Raw genomic sequence first — 21,934 nt, forward strand, 5'->3', positions numbered from 1 at the left:
GTTGTTAAATATTCCGAATTTAAATCGCCAATATTACTTTTCGAAATATACTTAAGTCATTTTCAACATAACAACTGGTCAAATGCACTCGGTACCATATAACTTTTGTTTCTTGGGGCCTTATCTATTTAGGTAAATTTTTAAGTCAATCGTAGCTATAGGAAAAAATTTAGAGGTTTATGTTTAATCTTCGTTTACTGGGAAAAAAATGGCATGTGAAGAAACTTGCCTTTAATCAAATTTAATCAGTTTTATAATTTTTATTAATTTGTGGGAAATTTTAATAGGAAATTATAAATATAAAAATTAAAAAATAGATAAGAAAACGAATGAATATAAATAAACAAAAGTCAACTGTTTGATTCAATATATAGTACGTTTGAATGTATAGCAGACACAGTTTTTAAAACATTGGCAAAAATGAAATTTATTATTACAATATTTATTTTAATCAGCTTATTAAATGTAAGTTTTGGAAAAATTTATACAGAATGTGAATTAGCCACAGAGTTATCTAACAAATTTGACATGAAATACAAAGAAATTCAAAATTGTAAGTACACATTTAAAAAATTATTATTACGTGTATTTAAAAAAACCTTTTTTTAATTTGTTAGGGGTCTGTATTGCTAAAACAAGCAGTAACTTTGACACATCAAGAAAAGAACATTTTTCTAAAAAAAGAATTTATTATCATGGACTATTTATGATAAGTGATCGTTATTGGTGTAGTCATGGTGCAAATCGAACTCAAGAAAATATTTGTAAAGTCAGGTGTTCAGGTATTATATTATTATTATTACTTTTTGTTATATCATGATCAAACCTTACTATTTTCTTGGCTATTTTCATGACAATAAATGCAGCGTAATTGAGGAAATATTACATTTTTGTTTTGAAAAATCTGTATCAAGACGAATAGATATGAATTATGCATTCGGACCAGGAAGATATAGCTTAGTACCTCAATCGGCCTGAAAACGAGATTAGCTTTTTTGAGGTACACACTTTTTGACTGTAAGGGATAGGTTCTTAATGGGTATGGGGGATAATAATAGTATTAAAAGGTTGTACTTTTTATGTACCTACTATTTAAGATTTTTAATTTTTTTTTTTCGAATTTGTATTAATAATAGAAACAGGTCTAAATGAACTCCCTCGGTTGTCTAAATATCCAAAAACTCAAAAAATCAAATATTTTTTACTAACTTGCCAGGCCGTACTATTATTATCCCCCACTCTCGTTTCCGAGAAAAAAATTTGTCAATTTCAAAATTTCAATTGCGTATAACTAGAGAAGGGAAGATACAGAGTCGATCATCGTGGCTCAAAATACGTAATTTTTATATCTTCAACTTTCCCATTTAATGTTATCAACGCAAACCAATCTGTTGTTTTCCATAAAAACCTAAAAAACCGCCTTTTATCAAAAATTTTCAAAAAAGCCGCCAAAAAAGATCGTATTTGGGCAAATTTTTGTGCATTTTTTTTAATTTTTGTTTTCAATAACATTTCGAAGCCACCCTCATGATCACAAAACACGTGTACCTCAAAAAAATTGGCTTCACAATTGAGGGACTGCACTAACAATTTTAAAATTTATTTGCATTTTTTTTTTTTTTTTTTTTTTTTTGTACATGTGTACCAGATGACATAAATCTTCACAGTAACTTTCAAAACATTTGCTTTTATATGTATTGAAAATTATTAATGCAGGGTTTTTGAGGCCACTGATTAAGAATAGGATGTCCATATTCACCCTTGGACCATGGAATGATCAGTACTTCCTTGGTGAAGACCTTACCTACTCAATTTTTTTCTAAAGCGTCTGAGATCGCTACTAAGTAGGTGTAAAGTTACATCCCTGTAACTACGTTCTCTAATTTTGCTATTAAATGTTAATTCAAAATCGTTCCGTAGAGGTTTTTAGACCCTCTGATCATGACTACTAAGTCGCAGAGATCATTTCCGTTCTTTCATGCATATTCGTCTCAAAATGAGATTGCTGATTCCCTAATTACCTGGCTTTCATGATGATCTAATTGTACTCGGAAGTTTCCGAGGTGTTCCAGTTATTATGAATTCGATGAACAAAATACTTCACGAGGGATCAAAAGATCAGGACCATCTTATTGTAGAACTCATTTGAGACTTGTTTTCGAATCGATTCAAAATCGATACTTAAAAATTATAAAAATATTCTTTATTAAAAAATATTGAAAACATTTGACGTCCTGATCTCCCGGTCCTGAGTTCTATAATAAGAACGTCCTGATCTTGAGGCCCTTCGGAAAATATTTTGATCATCGAATTCATAATGAGTGGAATACCTCAGAAACTGTCTTGTAAAGCTAGAACATCCAGATTCCCAGGTGATTGGAGAATATTTGAGGCTCCACATACGTCATCAATCTCAAAACTTTCGAGAAATGATTTTGAATATTACAAATATTAATTCAGAAACAATAAGCCACAGAAATGAGGTACACTGGGAAATATTTTGGAATTTATAGGACCAGGTCTTTCTGGCTCCCGATACACATTGACAAAATAATTGTTCTCCTGAAAAGAGCCCATCTGAATCCGTCTTACTAAAGATTTTAAAAAACTTTCATCATTTTTTGTGTTAAACTGTGTGTAGAAGTAAGCCGCCAGCACTTGCGTTAAGAGAATTTTGCTCACGCTTAAAACAAAAATTTTATTTTGCAAATGGTATATTGTTAGGCCCTGGACAGCGTTATCCCTAAAAACGTGGCTCTAGCACACTAAATCATTCATATTATTATTAAGTAATAATATTTTAAATAACCTAATTTGAAATATTTATTCATTAAACTAGTCAGCTAATTTATATTATTAAATTATGTATGTTAACAATCACAATAATTGAATTGAGGCATGGTTTTAATTATATTTTCATGTCAGCAAAAATTAACATTTAATATTTTCATTTTTACGTCAGAATATTTAATATACTGACCTAGAAATTTTGTATTTAAAGACATTGGAAATTAATTAGAATCATACAGTGATTATACAATTTGAAACAACATCGTTAGAATACAGTGATTATAACAACTTACAAGTTTTTACTTCAACTTAATTTGTAATAAACATCGTTAACTTTATAAATAAATAATATTTAAACTTCATCGAATAAATTTAACAATCAAATGCAAAAGTCGTATTCATTAATAAGGATTCATAAGGTCTCTCCTTACTAAATAAAAGACCTTTGGTGGCAGCATCTTCCCCTGGACCCCATACGCAAGGCACTTACGTAACATTGGTGGCAGCGGTGGGTGTTACGTAAGTGCCTTGCGTATGGGGTCCAGGGGAAGATGCTGCCACCAAAGGTCTTTTATTTAGTAAGGAGAGACCTTATGAATCCTTATTAATGAATACGACTTTTGCATTTGATTGTTAAATTTATTCGATGAAGTTTAAATATTATTTATTTATAAAGTTAACGATGTTTATTACAAATTAAGTTGAAGTAAAAACTTGTAAGTTGTTATAATCACTGTATTCTAACGATGTTGTTTCAAATTGTATAATCACTGTATGATTCTAATTAATTTCCAATGTCTTTAAATACAAAATTTCTAGGTCAGTATATTAAATATTCTGACGTAAAAATGAAAATATTAAATGTTAATTTTTGCTGACATGAAAATATAATTAAAACCATGCCTCAATTCAATTATTGTGATTGTTAACATACATAATTTAATAATATAAATTAGCTGACTAGTTTAATGAATAAATATTTCAAATTAGGTTATTTAAAATATTATTACTTAATAATAATATGAATGATTTAGTGTGCTAGAGCCACGTTTTTAGGGATAACGCTGTCCAGGGCCTAACAATATGTGGCTGAAATTTTTTCTATCGTCATATAATTTTATCAATTTTCGAAAAAAACTTGTTATAGAAAAGAAATATGCTGAAATTAGTTAAAATTAGTTAAAATGAATTTAATTATTTAAACTATTTCTCTGCTCTAATATTTTCACTCTCATACATCATTCAATAATCACGTAATCAAATTATGTGCAGAGAGCGTGATCAAATCTCTCATCACCCGCCTAAAGATTACCAAACGGTTGACGCGAGTGCTGGCGAGTTAAAAAAAACCCAGTTATGAGGCCTTAGAACTTTCTGTAAAACTTATTTTCTATTTTTTAGAATTACGTTCAGATGATATTGCTGCATCTGTGAATTGCGCAAGAACAATTTACAAAGAAGGTGGTAACAGCTATAAAAGATGGGGTAAAACAGCAAAAGATTGTAAAAATAATTTACCAAATTTAAGGCACTGTTTTACAAAATTGTTTAAATTACCAAAAGGAAAAGACTTGAATATGAAAATTTAAACATTTAATTAATAAAGTATGATAAAAGCTATCCGTTTTACTAAAAATCACCAAGAATATCCAGGTGAAGAATGGTTCAACCACAGAAGAACGTTATGATGTGGATACATCAATCACATGTATTGAAATATTTATTTAGAACATCAATATTACGGGTAAAAGTTAATTTTAGTAAAATAAAGTGCAAGGTTTTGTCAAATTCGAGCGCCCAGTTTACCAATTTGAAGCTTATTTCGTTGTGGGAAAAGTTGGTACGTCACACATTTGACCTATTTTTTATATTGAACTTATGAATTTTAAACTTGTGTCATAGAGAAAAAAGTTGATGCATGCGACCCTCTTTTAAGTAGGGCGAATTAAATTTGATATAGTGTTTATTATTTATGGAATAATATATTGTAATTTTGATTAAACATTTCAATAAAAGCGTATTTTTAATTTGCTAAACTATCATTTATTTATTCTTAATAATATTTCTTAGTCTAAAAAATTAATGTAATTTACCAGCACTCCTGTCAAATCCTTATAACATTGTTATTGAAATAAATACCACGATACTCGAAATAAAATATATTATATTATATATTATTTCTCTAGCATGTTTTTTTCTGTCCATACCTTATCTTCCTGATTCCTTGCTCAAATTCCATGATTTACCTCTCATTTTCAAGCATATCATGTTGACTTCTGGCGAAAAATAGACTCACGGTCTAAAATGTACCGCTGAGAAATAAACAGGCTAGACAAATAATAATTTTAACGAAAAAATATCATAAATAAGTTTAATAATAAGTGTATTATTCAAACATGTTTCGAATGTAGGTAACAGTTTTAAGATATAACAACATATATTTATGACTTAATTAATTGTAACATTTTATTGATTAAAAACATAAAGGCTAGACCCCAAAGTATATTTTCGGGTGCGGTACACGCCGATTAGCTAGGACGCAAGCAAAGTGTTTTTGTGCAAAGTTAACGAATTGGATTTTTCACTTTTTAATTAAGCATTGACATTACAAAAATATTCAGGGCACCGCGCGTGCCAGCTCAACTTAGTCACTTGATTTGAATACCTATCTAAAGGAAAACTAAATTAAGCGTATTAATTCGCGTATTACACAAACATGTTTCGAATAAGACAAACATGTTTCATATTGTAACAGCAACTGAATGAGCATCCGAAGTTAATATGCAACCATTTTTCAAACCATAAACGCGCTTAAGACTCATTAAGCATAGACTGGGCGAAGAAACTACTGATAAAAAAATAGCTCCAAAAAAGAAATTTTGAAGTAAAATTATTTAATGCTCTTTTGGACACCGTGCTTATATATAAGAGAAGAAAAGATTTCCACATATACAAGACTTTTCACGTGGAGGTCCTTGTTTAACAAAAAAAATAATCAAAATAAAAAAGAATTAATGCGGCATTGTTCTGTACTGCAAAAAGTTAACAGTTAAAAAAAGAACTAATGCGGCATTGTTCTGTTCTACAAAAAGTTAACTTTAAATCTGATATTAATAGAGATTTGTTTTGTGATAAAGTTTTATATATACACTATCCCGAAGACTGTCAGGCAACACCTGTCGAAACATTAAACGATTTCAAAAAGCACAATGTTCAAGAGTTATATCCTAACATTTGGATATCACCGCATATTCTGTTACACCAGTGATTACTGCAAATGGCGACGCAGTTTTTCTTAACTAAAATGGATGATAAAAAACATATACTTGACGAAAGAATATACGTAATAAGAATAGGAAACTTACCGAACCTTTGCCGAGTAAAAAGCGCCCGTGGCTGAAATTAAGTTAACTTTGTACTGCGAATCAGTCTGGCTATGTGATTGAAAACATTTTTGAATCATTTTTAATTGATTCAAAAAGACAACCAAAAGACAGCCTGACGCGTAGTACAAAGTACGGAACGATCGAGAGGAACATATACCTCGCCCAGATAGTAATAACATTAAATATTTGTTACCATATTCATGTATAATGCAGTTATTTGTTATTTCAGATAGAATTACCATAATTATTATAAATACTGCGCCTAAAACCATTCAGTGTGAGTATAGTTGCTGATATAGATTTAGAATTACTTTGAATTTAGTACCTGTTAATAAATTTTGCCATCTGTAGTTCTGCCAACTACATTCACGGTAATTCTAGCTAGAAGAATCTAAAAAACAGAAGTTAAGTAATAGCCTTAAACAAACACAACTTGAGAAAATTTTAAATCAAATTCTAGCTTGAACACTTTCAAGTGTAAGCTGAATTTTAATGAAGAAAACAATTATACGTAGCCGTGACAATAGTTCATTCAAAAAGAAATTCCTTGACCTATCCAGATTTTTCAATTGAAGAATTGAAAAAAATCCTTATCAGAAAATATTAAAAAGATAAGAAGAAACAATCCGGTGTAACAGGTGCTGCGTCAACCAAGAAAATTTCCTCTTAGCAAAATTGAATAAATTATAATCACTATTTAAATCACTACACACAAAATACATTCAATTAATGAACATCTTGTCTATATTTAAAGAAAATGCATATTCATAATCAAATTAATAAAATACAAACATGTAGCAGTAGCTCCATTTCCTTTGGAGGAAATTAGGAAACAATTTTAATACCAATATATGACTTACGAAATTATTACGATCAAAGAGCACAAATTTTTTAAAGAAATCATAAATATATTTCTTATGAATTATTGATGTTATAAAAATAATAAAATTCCCGACTTTTCACGTTTTTAACAAAAAATCCTGATATTTCTAGTATTATTTTCAAAAATTTCATAAATTCATTATACTCTGTGAATACAGGAATACAATACATTAATTAATCTCACTACACAAACGGAAAACATCTAACGTTTGCGAGACTCGTGTCAAATGATATCCTGATCCTTGTAGGTTTAAATCTGTTAGGTTCATCTCTTTACCGTGTTTTATATGTACATTTCTTACTTTTACAGAAATAGTGATTTTACACATAAATTAAAAATTTTTCGAAGAAAGATCATATTTTATATCAAAATTCTGTGCCAATTCGACACACCTGAGGCGGATGTGACTCATATCAATCAATATTGCTGAACCTATAATGGTTTCAGTCTCTATGGATCATACTTCTTTTCAACTATAACAGATGTCCCATTTTAAACAATCCGGCGAAAAAAAACTTTAAAAGCAAGCTTTTTCGAAATGAAAATATTATCCAAGTCAAAGTTTTTCTACTCGGAGGGAAGCATGTCGCAAGGGCCATAATTTTCTATTGACTTGTTCGGTTCTTTAAATATCAAATCAAATTGACAACCGAAAAGGCATAGGGGAAAAGTTTGAATTAGAAACTTACTCGAATAAATAAAACTTTTGTTAAAAAAGTGTGTTTTGTATTTAAAAAAACTTTTAATTTCGGTAGAAATCGATTGATCAAATTTACCAAGACTAAATTTTCTATTGGAATTTTACGGAATTTAGAATTTTTCAAGAAAATTCTTTATTAAGGAAATTTTACGAAAACGTTAGCGCATCAGATATAGGTTCACATGAGTATATAGACAGAATTTTGCTTTCGATTTCTGCTGTATACACAGTGTGTCGTATTTAAGATGAAGACATCCTCATATTTTCGTTACTTATTTGAAATTTTGCACAATCATACAGGGTGATTGGTCACATTTTTTAAGATACCGAAATCAAAACTTTAAACTAACCCTACTACAAATTAACAAATAGGACCAATTCTTAATATTTTCCCTAGAGTCAGAGATGGTTAGAGATATCGAAAAAAATTATTAGAAAATGTTGCTTAGAATATTTTTTCATATCCATGCACCGCTTTTCATGACAAATTTCGCAAATAACAAATTTTTAATTTTTTCATTATTTTGGTCTTTACTCAACATCTATTGCAATAATTGAATATATTACTCTATTAAATTATTAAAATTATTAATTTGTCCAGTTTTTACATTCCATAGCACTATAGTCATAAAAGTTGATTTTTTAATACTATTGTGCTATGGACAAATAATATAAAACTGGACAAATTGATAATTTTATAGTGTTATGTATTCAAATAATTTAATAAAATTGTAAATAATAACGATTGTAGATAGTAAAAAAGTGTTTACGACAAAAGTTGAAATTAAATTACAAGGGAAAACTTTTTTTAAACCAAAACGAATTAAGTTATCTTAAAAAAGAAAATAATTAATTATTGAAACTATAAAAAGGAATGAAAAAATAAATTTTTTAAACCAGAATAACACCATTAAACAAAGCAACCTAGAGATGACGCAAAATCTTCAAACTACATCAACATATTCTGGAGCATTACGAAAACAATAGCAAAATACAAAAATCAGCACAGAAACACCAGGCATAAACAAAACTATTGAAATGAGTAGAAAAACTTTTACATGGATCATTTTTTGTTTTAGTAAAACCTCTTCTTAAAATTTTTTTTCCTGAGCTGGATTGTTTAAAATAGACACCTCTATAGATATGATTTTTTGAAGAAAAATGTGAGACTGAAACTATTAAAGCTTCAGAAATATTGATTGATATGTGTCACATTCGTCTCAGGTGTGTCGAATCGGTACAGGAATGATATATATTGTGAACTTTCTTCGAAAAATGTTACTTACTATAATTTTCTTTATAGGAAAATATTATATCAAGAAAATTAGCCTTTTAACAGCTCAACGCAAAATTTAACAGCCCAAATTTATAAATTTATCACCGCAAGGGGTATTAAACAATTTACCTGCTTATAATTAATAAGAATTAAATTTAAAGATTTTCTTAAGAAAACGAGATTTTTGTGGGGTCCTTCACGAGGAGTGTCCTTAAGAATAGCATGAAAAAATTCCAAATGATGCTTATATATTACTCTTCTTGTCTTTGGTATTAATATTAATTTGACTCCATTTTTTAAAGAACGATTATAAATGAATTTCTGGCAATACTACTTTCGAAATATATATTCAAAAATGAACAATATCTATACGTTTTGACCCAGTAAAATTTTTGTATAGTACTGTATTGTTGTGTCAAAGCAATACAATCCAGAGCCGGATATAATCCGGGAATTTACAATGAAAAATTATAAACATATAAATAAAAACAAAGATAAGGAGCCACTAGCAAAACATATATAAATATGTTAAAATTGCACAACTTTTCAGTAAAATAAATTTGTTTGTAAAGTAAACAGTTCTAAAATATTGTTCAAAATGAAATTTACAATTGCAATAATAGTTTTATTCAGCTTATTGTTAGATTTAATTTTGGCAAAAACGTTTACCCAATGTGAATTAGCGAGAGAGATATCAAATTTATTTGATATGAGATACGAAGAAATCCAAATTTGTAAGTACAAAAAGAAACAATTATGATAATTTCTACAAAACTTTCGTTTACTTTTAGGGGTTTGTATTGCACGGCGAAGTGATTACGATACATCCAACAAACAAACCGCTCTTGGAAGTTATGATCGTGGGATATTCTCGATAAACGATCGTTATTGGTGTAGTCATGGTGAAGATCGAGAAGAACATAATATTTGTGAAGTTCCATGTTCAGGTATTGCAGTGTAAATTTTGATAAGCATGCTAGTAAAAGTTATGATATTGCCGTGTTTAAGGTAGTACTATCGGTAATAGACTTTGCATTCAGAATTTAATGAAACTTGGCATAGTTGTCCATTATTATATCACAATTATCCAGTTAAATTTTTAGGGACCTTCAGAGAACTGAAAATCTGAATGTCCAGTTTTGAGAAATAAAATAAAATCTGTGACTTCCCATAAGGATCAATGTTAAAATATCTTTTTTTCAGTTCTCTGAAGGCCCCTAAGAATTTAACTGGTTAATTATGACATAATAATGAACAACTATGCCAAGTTTCATTAAATTCTGAATGCAAAGTCTATTACCGGTAGTACTACCTTAAGTAAAAAGCAGTTAGTTGCAAACAGTTTTAAATCAGAGAAAACTGAAATCTAAATTTTAGATATTTTAAAACTTAGTTCACAAATGCTTTTACAATATTAACACTGGTCAACAAAAAAACAATTTTGTAAACTAATGAAAGAAATTGAACTGATTTTAAGAGACCATTAAAAAACGTTCACAGTGGTAGTAATTTTATGTCTTAGTTATCTCACGTTTTGTGGATATCAATAAAAAGACTTACATCTCAGTTAAAAGTTTATTTACATTTATAAATTTTTATAATTCTAAAAGTGTGATGTCGAAATGCTTTTTCTTTCATAATTGATATCTACAATTTCTCTTCTCATTCTATTCCTAGCAAAAAAAAAAAAAATACTAAAATATTATGTCTACTTTTAATTAAATAGCAAATACAGTCTAGTAATACAGTAATCCGGTAGCTCTGATTTTTCAAGACTTGTTTATGATGTTGGCTCGATGAATATTCGAAGTTTGTGATCTCGAGCGCCGAACGCAACTTTGTCAAAAATCGAAAAAGCCGTCAGAATTTCTTTTTTTTTTATTTATATTTTGGCGATTATAACCCCAAAGAACAGGTTGTTGATGGTACTTTTTAGAACGTTTTTCAAGTAGGCTAAATTTGCTACAGTATGAAACTAGAATGGTCTCTGTAGTTTCTGAGATAAAACCTTTCCAAGTTTATTATTTTTTCGTTTGTTGCAAAAAATTGCGAAGCTAGAAAAAATGATGAACTTTTAACAGCCTTATCTAGGAAATAATTGGGTCTAAAGGGACGATTCTAGTCTCCTATTGTAGAAAATTTAGTCTACTTGAGAAACATTTTGAAAAGATATGATCAAAAACTAGTCAATTAGGGTTATAATCGCCAAAATGTGAACAATTTTCCGAAATTTTCACTTTTTTTTCGATTTTTCTTAAACTTGGATTATTTATTAGACTAACACCATAAACAAGTCTGCAAAAAATCAAAACAACCGGATTTTGCTTACAAAACATGACTATGTACCTTCTTACTGTAAATCATCTTTCAAATTGGCAAAATTGTTCAATACCTTCCCCGAAAACGATAAAACAAAAATGCGTCATTCTAAACAGGTTCTGTTCTGTAGAATTTTTTACCATATATATAGAGGTACCATAGTGTAAAAACATACAACCAATTTGTAAATATTATTTACATAATATTATTTTTTTATATACTGAGGTGATCCGCGCGTGATTTTCTATTCGCGACTCCAAAATACCGAGCTGATTTCTACTGATTTAAGTATAAAATGGAGAGGGGAATGAAAATATTATCTAAGAACATATAATTTAATGACATAAAAAAGGAATTTCTACTAATTGACTTACGAATTAGAGTTGTGAATGCTTTAAAATTGATATTATGTATAGTTTATTGTTTGTTTATACCACGGCGACCGCCATTTAAATTGCACCCATAGTTTCTTGGAGTCTCGAATAGGGGCACATATTTTATCCAAACTTTATAAATTTTACAATAAAAAACCGAAGTTTACCATATGAATAATAGAATTTTTTTTCTTTTTTAGAACTTAATTCAGATGATATAACAGCTTCTGTGAATTGTGCAAGAAGGATCTACAAAGGCGGTGATAATACTTACGTAATGTGGGGTAATCTGGGCGAAAAATGTGAAACTAGGAAACCAGATTTATCAAATTGTTTTGAATCTGAAAATAAATCTGGAAATAAATCTGAAATTAATTCTGAAAATAATAATAATAAATTCCTATAAATCTGAAAATTGTTAACATCTTAAAATCTTAATCAGTGTCAATTTTTTTACATTAAATAAATATTACAATTAAAATTTTTTAAATTCAAATTTTTTTGTATCATTATGGCCTTTTTTGATGATAAATTATTGAATTCTTTCTTATTTTCTCTTCATGTTAAAGAGAGTTTCAAACTTATGTGAACATATACATAATCATTTAATAAATGATAACGTTATAGGGTTGGCGGCTAACAACACTTTCTTTTGCCGTAGAATGTCTGACATTGATACAGAAATTTATTTATTGTAAAATATGATGAATTATAACAGTTACCCACCCGCTTCGCTGGTAAAGTTCAACTTCAAAAACAAAAACTATCACGTTATACCCTTCAACTCCCTTGCCTTCACTTACCCCCCCCCCCTCATTACACTTCAGTATAGACAATATCAATTTAAAGACAAATACATACACCACATGTTATTCTTCAACCAACTTGCTCCGCTTAGTCAGCCCAGCTTAGAAATCCCAACTTTCATCACTTGGGCGATTAGACAGCCTTTAATTTTTTCGTGAAAGCGTAATATACATTCATCCATCCATATATGATATCAAAAACTTTCATGTTCGCTCCCATTACCCGCGGGCCCTCATTACCCCATGTTCCCCTACTTTTTATGTTCTATTTATTAAATTTTATCGAAAATGTATTAATAATAGAAACGGACCTATGCCTGTTTGTTTTTGAAAATTTATGGGCCGCTAACAATTGAGGTTTTTATTATATTGCCCTTAGTAGTAATTGCAGAATCAAATTAATTCTGAACCAATCCCCCATGGTCACGCAGTGTGTATCTCAAAAATCAACAATCGTCTCAAGTTAATAAATGCATATTATATTTGAGTTTTAAAATTTAATTTATTTATGTATTGAATTTATAATTATACTGATACGTCAAAATAAAATAAATTGAATTATTTTTATTGATATTTAATTGAACTCTGACTCGAGATAAACTTGCAGAAAAAACCAAATAATTTGCACGTCTTTATGAATGGAATTAAATTTATTTATTTACTTACTAGAAGAAGTGTTATCTGAAAAATTCGGGAACAAATACTTTTTGACGAGCATTTTATTCTCATTCTTGTTACTTTTGGAACTTTGTGGAAAATGGAAGACATTAATTAAAATTTTATTAAAAAGTAACTTTTGACACTAATTTAGACGTTGGATACAACAGTATCCATAGCGCATCTAACAGGGTGTTGTATCCAACTGAGGTCATCAGTTGGAAATTTAAAATTTTTAATTAAAAAAATTTTTGAAGTCTAGTCTTCAACCGTTAAATGTATAACGTGCAATAAAGAACTTCGTTTCAAAGATCAATCAAATAGAAAGTTTTCTTGACTTTTTGAAATTTCGAAAATATTTGATTTTTCAAAGAAGCGATTTTTTTGATGGCATGTTTATTTGCAATTTAATACCTACTTTCACTTTCAACTTTGATGGATACTTAAAAATAAAATCTATTATATGTGTGATGTTTAAATTTAAAATCTCCAGGTGTATTTCTTAAACACATGACATCTAGTAACTTCTAGTTTTTATTTTCATTTTATATCTTGTAAGAGCATTCTTTAAACTGCACTTTGTTAGAATAATATTATCTGTAGAAAAATAAATATAAATAGTTGAATTTAATTGAGACATAATAAAATTATATTTAACTACCTTTAACCCGCAAGCGTTGTAATGCCACATAAACTAAATGAGTGGTTGCTTGAATATTCTGTTTATTATAGTACTTTTTGATTTTTCTGTCAGCGTACACGACAAAGTCAGAAGGTTTCTCGACACGTGAGTTTTTTTTTTGTATTTAAATAGTAATTTTATGTATCATCAAGAGTGGGCTAGATGTTGTCTATCCATACCGACTAAATCCTTCTCTGTGTTACGTTTCACGACGTCTGCTTCTGTTTATTGGTTTCTTTCCAGGCCAGTTTTTCATTTTCCATATCCGGTCAGCTTTCTTCACGTTCTAGCATATGGACTATACTAAACTTGCCAGGTTGAGAGCTTTTCCTAAGGTCCCTTCGGTATTGGCTCTATAGTGATTCCAGCGCTCCATACGAAAAACGTGAGCCCAGCGTCTTCGGTTTGGTACAGGAAGTCCCAATTTATGAACATAAGCGTTGAATGAGCCATGACCCGTCAACAGCTGAGCAAGGAAATATTCTATGTTCCCGTGGTTGCGGGTGACTGAAACTTTGATGTTCGGAAATTTTTATGATATTCCTCATATATGGGCGTACGAGGAAATTAAACAGAGGATTTATTACTGAAAGAAAGGGCACTCAATGAATAAGATGGCATGCACGTACTACAATTCTAAGATCTCTATGCAGCGTGGTTAACACAAATTATAGAGATTTGGTACTGCAACAGCCGCTCCACAACTTACATCCATTTGTAAAACCTTGGTTCGACGACCTACAGCTCAATCGTCACATAATCATGACCATTGATAGACTTAAACCTGAACACAACTGTCTTCTTAACCATTTACAAAAAATTAGCATAACAAAATAATGCTAACTGCGCTTGGGATAACGATAAAAATCATATACTCCTAGAGTGCCCTCTGCTTTCTCACTAAAGTGTTCCAAACTATCGCACTTCTTTTAAATATTACATTCCTCTTGTCCCAAAAAAAAAAATGTCCTCAAATCCATTGCCCTATTCCTCAAATCTTCGAACACCTCTAAAATGCATTGCAGTCTGTATTAAATGTTGCACTAAGTTTTCTCTACCTTTAAACAATCCATGACCCCTAACTTCTATATGTTTGTGATCTATTCCTAGCTCTAATGAGTCTCGATAACGATCTTAATCCCCTTTATTTGCCTCGATTTTTTTTTTAATTTTCTTTTTTTAACTCCCGAACTAAAAAAAGGGGGTGTTATAAGTTTGACCGCTATCTGTGCGTGTCTGTGAGTTTGTCTGTCTGTGGCATCGTAGCGCCTGAACGGATGAACCGATTTTAATTTTTTTGGTTTCATTTGAAAGGTTGGAAATAAAGGAAAATTGGTGATGATCTTCAAAATCGATTCAGTTTGGAATAAATAATTACTATAAAAATAAATGGTCAAATAAATCTGGTTCAATTCATTTCGAAAAGTGAAATGGTAAAATAATTAAATAATTCAAAAGAACAAAATCAATTCAAATATTTCAATTTCATTTAAAATATTTCCAAAAATTTGTTCCAAAAAATGATAACCTTTTAACTACATTTCATCTCATCTGATGTCCTTGACCATCACTTTGATATTGATTTAAGGAGTGTTAAAAGTTGAAAGTGTTTATCTGTGCGTCTGTGTGTTTCTAAGTGCTTTCGTAGCCCCTAAACGGTCGAACCGACTCGATTGAGGATATTTTATAGCAAAGTTTCCAAAAATCGGTTTACAAGGAATAATTGTCGAGGGTTTCTTAAAAAATTTCACTTGTTTAACTTGCTCAAACATTTTTTTTCAGTAGAAATTTTTATTTTATTTATTTTATAATTTGTCAAATATTTTATATGATTTTTCTTCTAATACCAAATTGTTAATGGCTTTAATGGCTTATTGTACTTGTCTTGCTGAGGACATAGTATCAGAATATTCTACATTTTTTAATACCTATTGACTATATTTTTAATACAATTACCATGAAAAGTTGAAGCCGATTGACCGTCTCTAACTCGTCTGAACCACACATGCGGACATTTTGATTTTTATTTATATAGATTTAATCAAATAAAAATGAAATATCATAAAAATTCTTGAAAATGTTGTGTAGAGGTTGTTTTGTCATTGTCTATACGGCATATAATAAATAAATATCTGAATGACCGAGCTTTGCTCGGTTATTCGCCAATAGATTTCAGCAAGAGTCATATTTTTCACTTTAGACTACTCAAACGCCTCCTTTTTGTTATGTTATAATTTGCATTGTATTTCATTAACTACGTTATACACCAATAGATGTCTGATCAATTTTTCATTAAAAGACGTATAAAACGACATTTCTGATAAATTTCATTAACTACGTTATACACCAATAGATGTCTGATGAATTTTTCATGAAAATACCTATAAAACGACATTTCTGATAAATGAAACCTAGCTAGATCGACTTATCGCCCCAAAAAACCCCTACATACTCATTTTCATGAAAATCGTTGGAGCCATTTCCAAGATCGTTGATATATATATATATATATATATATATACAAGAATTGCTCGTTAAATATATAAGATTTAAAAAATAGATAGATAGGTACTGCTTAATAAAAATAACCTATCATACATAATAAGAGCGGGAGTGAAACTCACAACCTTTATCACTCCAACGCTTTTATACAATGTGTCGCATTTATGATGAAGACACCCTCATATTTTCGTTTTTTGTGATATAATCGATTTGAATTTTTGCAAGGTGATTTTTGCAGGAAATCGGAATTTTAAGCTCAGCCCACTACAAATTGACATATAAGGCCGATTCTTAATATTTTGTCTAGCGTCAGAGATGGTTAGAAATATCGAAAAAAAACTATTTGAAAAAGTTGTTTAGAATATTCTTTTATACCCATATACCGGTTTTCATGACAAAATTTACTTTTTTAATATTTTCATTATTTTGGTCTTGGTCTTGACATTCCATAACACACTAGTTATAAAAGTTTATTTTTTAATTTTATAATTAGCGCTCTGTAAAAAAATGCAATGTAAAAAGAGGACTTGATAATTTAATAGTGTGTTATGTATTCACATATTTCAATAAAATTGTAATAAAGAGTAAAAACCAAAATAATGAAAAAATTAAAAATGCAAATTTTGTCATGAAAATGAGTATATGTAAGGATTTGTAAGGATTTTGTGCATTTACGTGATACTTTACGCACACCTAACTTTAAACGTGTATTTCTTCGAACCTGCTTAATAAAATACAATGCTTTATGTACCAAGCCATCATTTTAGTCTAGTTGTCCAGTGTCCAATATGACAGTGTCAAAATCAAATTATTCTATAAAGTTATTTGTACGGAATTACCCGAGACTTGCGCTTAATTCCGTACATAATTTTAAGAACCTAAAAAGCCTGAAAAAAAGTATTTTTTCCCAAATAAAAAAAATAATTTTAATTAACTGTGGGTAATCTTTTATTTATTCACAAAATACACAGATATAATCGTCCGCAGAATTTGCGCCACTACACAAAGCATGTGCCCATTTGTCACATGACACACATCTGTACCATAATTCTATATCCTTACCAAATTCATTACATATTACACACAATTCATGAACTCCTGATTGCCCTTCGTCATAAAATTGGCCATCGATACCTTCATCATCGTCACATAATAACTTTAAATCAACTTCATCTTCAGACGATGAAGTTGAATAATTTTTAGTTGGACTGAAAGTGAGAATTATTGAGTGCTGCTTAGATATTTTACCTTGCCATTTTTCCTGCTTTCTTTTACTGTCTGGTAATGGAGAAATAGCTCCGAAAGATATTTGTGCAGAGCTTAGAATCACTGCTTTTTCTGGAGACATGAGTTCTTGTGATCTTTCTGATTCTAAATTTACTGCTTCTACTGGTGAAATGAGTTCATGTGATATCTCTGATTCTGCATTTACTGCTGCTTCTGGAGAAATAATTTCATGCAATGCTTCATTGCGGGTAATACCGTACAGTGTACGGAAATTCCCGAAACCGAATTCAAATTTCAAGAATGAGTATTTACCTAAAAAAAAATTCAATAAAGGGATTCTTTGATCAAAATCTTATTTTAAAGATATTTATAGTCCGAAATATAATAATTTCATTATAAAATTTAATATAAATAGGTACTTACATCTTATTTTTTGATGTTTAAAAGTTGTAAAAACGAGCGCCAAATCACATAACATCAATTTATACCAAAATTATTACCCTTAATAACACAGTAATTTAAGTGGCTACACTGGCACTACTGCGCTAATGATTGACACCAAGCAAACGCACGCAGCTCAATTCCTTCAGTATAAACAGTGATGTACGGAATTAGCCTCCGCTCCCCTAAAACAAAAAATAACTCCTGTAATTTAATGCAAGAAAATATTCTGTATTATGTGTTTTACGGGTTAAACTAACATTTTTGCATATTTCCAAAGGCAATTTTCTTTGTGTTCTCAGTCTTAACAGTCAGTGCTGCAAATTTGACCATCATCTTAAGGCATACCCAGACAAGTATTTAAAAATTGGTCCACTTGGATCATGGCCCTAGGAGGCAAACTGATCGAAAAGTCAATATACTTTTGAATTTCACAAACATATCTTCAACCAAACGTATAATTTTTGAAACGTATAATTCATACGCTTTCTGAAAATAATGACGAATTCTTAAGCATATAGCATCGATAAAAAATATTTGCAAGGAATTTTTCTCTTCAGTTCAAATTGTATATGTATTTTATTGTATCAGAACTAGCTGAAGAAACTTAGGGCGGCATTTTTTTCAATTGCCTCAAGGCGGCTTTTTTTGTGAGTCGGACTAAACACACCTTTTTGAATATTTTCAAATTAGGGCAAAATTGAATTTTATAAGATTCCCACACTCATGTGCACTTACGGAATTCTAACGAATAATTTTAAAATAAAAATATTTAGAAGAAGAAAAATGCAGGTCCATTTATTTCCATATAGGTAATATTAATATTATTATTACTTTACTATAGCAAAGATGAATTCTTTTTTATTATTAATAGAAATGTGGTCTGTTGTGGATATTTAATGTTGAATGTTGATGGTTTGATGATGAATCTTTGTGAAGGTGATACAATAACTGATAGATGGATGAAGGATCTTTTTTAGTTACATTATAAACGTCGTATATTATACCCCATAAATGTTTTTAATATTAAAGCATTTTTATATCTTTATATGATTTTATTAGCTGTAATATATACATAACATATATTTAGTCTATAATTTTACAGGCTATCATTCAGTACAAATTTTCAACTGAACTAATGAAACATAATAATAGCCAAATCAGTGACGGATTTACACATTTGTCACCAGCAGGCTATTCAGTTTTAAACTTCTTCCTATTAACTTCTTCAATTCAATACGCTAGTTCACAATCACTTTTTCCCTGTTATTAGTTCGATTTTGAACTAAGGGATCGTTGTATCAGTTCTTAGATTTTTCTTACAACTTAAGATTTAGTGAAGTTTTCTCAAGAAATAATCTTTGCACTTACAGTTTATCAATTAAGTAATGAAAGTTTTTACATTACTTGTTTGCGAGGTTTTATGAAATCTTGTTCATCAGTTCTGACTCATGGATAAAAGACCAAAGGTGTTAAGCTTTTCTTGACTTAAAGTAGATTGTTCATCGTTTTTTACCCGCTTTAATCAAGAAAAGCTTCTCTGATCAATTAATAATTTGGTACTGGTGTACTAAAGTAGGTATCAATAACATTTCACCTTATTCAAAAAAAATGTCAAGAGAGTTTTGTAGCTAAGGGAAGGATGTCTCACTATTAGCGAAACAAATTTTTGGCTTCCAGTGCAAAATGTCGCTATAGCATCGATAAGAAGAAAAACTGTCCAATGTCACTCCACCTTCCCCTATTGTATTTTTATTGAGAAAAAATGATAAAAACTTAGAAAAAGTAGGATAAAATGGTCAATAAAATATGATAAATATATTTTTGACCTAAACCAAGTTCAACCCTGAAGTCCAGCAGATGATAATGTAGCTATTACTTCGACATAAGTGAGTGGATGCGATGATGATATGACTATATGAGCGAGAAGCTGCCGCGGCTGTTATATGACAGAAGCTGCTAGTGTTTAATGTATTTATGATTGTTGAAATAATATGTGTTGTTTCATTTTTGTTTTCTATTATTTAAGCGGTCTCTTTGATCTATCTATCAAAGAGACTATTAAAATATACACCCTCTACTAGGTATTTTAAATACTTTTTTTTTTTATAATGTTTATGAAAAAAAATTATTTAATAATTAGTTATCTAATAAAAAATGTCTTTATACTATGTGGTATCTTTTTAAAATTTTAATATTTTGTTTTATTCAATTAAATGTCTTAATGTTAGTTCATTATCAATATAAAATTAAATTTCGCAATATAGTTTGTACATATCAAGAAAATTCAACAAGCTATACAAGACCGTGTGGCCTAATGGATAAGGCGTCGGACTTCGGATCCGAAGATTGCAGGTTCGAGTCCTGTCACGGTCGAAAAACATTTTTTTAAATATAATTTTCAGTTGTATTTAACAAATATTTGTTTATAATATTTTTATGATTGTACGGCAGAAATTGAAATAATATAACAGAAAATTTATGTTTAAAGATGCCGACAGGTATTTTCGGTATATGCAATTTACCTGTTTTATTTGTTTCCTGTATAAAATTAAAAGGTTTTCTATTAAAAAAATTTGTTTAGTTTAATAATTTTTATTGCAACCCTTAAGGAAGGACCTCCCACGTTAATTTTGTATCATAACAAAAATGTATCTATATTTTTTTTCAAAATATGAATGAATATGATTCATATATTGTAAAGCGAAAAAAAGGGTATAAGGGTAATAGTAGTATTTTTGTTGGATTTTAATAATATTGATTAGAATAGATTATTAGGTAAATAATTATCTTGAATTTTATTACTTTTTTTTTCTGATAATGTAATATTTATGCTTTTACTACCATTTCTTATTGAAAAGCAAAAGGAACGGTCACTATTTACCCATCCATCCAAAAATATAATACCCATAAATGTAATTGTAAAAAACGACGACTTGAAACAAATATTATAAAATGTTCGTTGTGTTGTGGTTAGCTGATACAAAATGCGATTTATTAGCAACTCTATTTTTTAACCCCCGAACCAAAAAAGGATTTTATGAGTTTAACCGCTATGTATGTGTGTCTGTCTGTCTATGGAAGCGTAGCTCCTAAACGGATGAACCGATTTTTTTTAAGGTAAAAAAAATCTCTTTTTTCGGGGGATTTTTAATCATGTAAATTTCACTTGTAAAAATATGTCTCCATCAAAAGTTTTTTTTTTTTTTTTTTTATAAAGAGCAACTTTCTAATTTAACAATTTCATCTGACTCTTATCATTTATGAAAATTATTTTGTTTCAAGAAAATCGGTTCAGTTTGGAGAACTACAAGAGAAACACTGCATATAGGATTGTTTACTAGGAGGATTGATCTTCTTAAACAAGGGGGTTGATTTCAGGATTTGGATAAGATTTACAGTATATAACTCCTTCAAATTTCTAGAGCATTCTTCAGAATCTAGAGCGTTAGAAATCGGTATGTAGATTGGGTTCAAAATGTAAGGAAATTTTTCTGTGTTTTGGGGGTGTAATCTTCCCAGATTTGCATGATGCTTCTCTATTTTTGTATGTTGGTATATCAGGTTCTTTCGCGATTTTTTTAGGTATGAAAGGATTTACGAACCTCTACAGTTGCACCAATTGAGTTAGAAGATTAGAGATTTGTGTGAGCTTTTGGTAATGTGGAAACCCGGCCACCCTTCCAGTCATTTTTGCGAACATCTACAGCTGCACCAAATTGAGTTAGAAGATTAGAGACTCGTGTGAGAATTGAGATAATTTGACCGAAATGACTTATGGTAGTGCCGTGGTTAAAATCATATAAATACAAAATTCCATTTCAATTTAAAGCATAAATTATTTCTTTATATCATTTAAAACTCTTCTTCAACTTAATAATATAATTTAAT

At 29.6% G+C, this 21,934-nt stretch overlaps 2 protein-coding genes and 1 non-coding gene across 3 annotated transcripts; all 3 read left to right on the forward strand.

The window, feature by feature from the left end:
- Nucleotides 1–383: 383 nt before the first annotated feature.
- LOC123302871 (lysozyme-like) lies at nt 384–4,785 on the forward strand. Its single transcript, XM_044885967.1, has 3 exons — nt 384–553; nt 618–782; nt 4,192–4,785. Exons 1-3 carry the CDS (start codon nt 421–423, stop codon nt 4,377–4,379), a joined length of 486 nt encoding a protein of 161 aa, XP_044741902.1. The 5' UTR covers nt 384–420; the 3' UTR covers nt 4,380–4,785.
- A 4,802-nt stretch (nt 4,786–9,587) lies between these two features.
- On the forward strand, nt 9,588–12,149 carry LOC123305178 (lysozyme C-like). Its single transcript, XM_044886812.1, has 3 exons — nt 9,588–9,769; nt 9,827–9,982; nt 11,929–12,149. Exons 1-3 carry the CDS (start codon nt 9,634–9,636, stop codon nt 12,132–12,134), a joined length of 498 nt encoding a protein of 165 aa, XP_044742747.1. The 5' UTR covers nt 9,588–9,633; the 3' UTR covers nt 12,135–12,149.
- Nucleotides 12,150–20,346: 8,197 nt separating this feature from the next.
- Nucleotides 20,347–20,419, forward strand: Trnar-ucg. The gene has a single exon. It is a non-coding gene; the product is annotated as a tRNA-Arg (tRNA).
- The last annotated feature ends 1,515 nt before the right edge of the window (nt 20,420–21,934 follow it).

The sequence above is a fragment of the Chrysoperla carnea genome, chromosome 1 (assembly GCF_905475395.1).
Source record: "Chrysoperla carnea chromosome 1, inChrCarn1.1, whole genome shotgun sequence".
In the NCBI taxonomy this organism is placed as follows: domain Eukaryota; kingdom Metazoa; phylum Arthropoda; class Insecta; order Neuroptera; family Chrysopidae; genus Chrysoperla; species Chrysoperla carnea.

Excerpts from the sequence above, each read along its gene's own strand:
- LOC123302871 (XM_044885967.1), top strand. The coding sequence starts at position 421 with ATGAAATTTATTATTACAATATTTATTTTAATCAGCTTATTAAATGTA. Across the intron at positions 554-617 it reads ATACAAAGAAATTCAAAATT|GGGTCTGTATTGCTAAAACA; the intron begins GTAAGTACACAT and ends TTAATTTGTTAG. Across the intron at positions 783-4,191 it reads TTGTAAAGTCAGGTGTTCAG|AATTACGTTCAGATGATATT; the intron begins GTATTATATTAT and ends TCTATTTTTTAG.
- LOC123305178 (XM_044886812.1), top strand. The coding sequence starts at position 9,634 with ATGAAATTTACAATTGCAATAATAGTTTTATTCAGCTTATTGTTAGAT. Across the intron at positions 9,770-9,826 it reads ATACGAAGAAATCCAAATTT|GGGTTTGTATTGCACGGCGA; the intron begins GTAAGTACAAAA and ends GTTTACTTTTAG. Across the intron at positions 9,983-11,928 it reads TTGTGAAGTTCCATGTTCAG|AACTTAATTCAGATGATATA; the intron begins GTATTGCAGTGT and ends TTTCTTTTTTAG.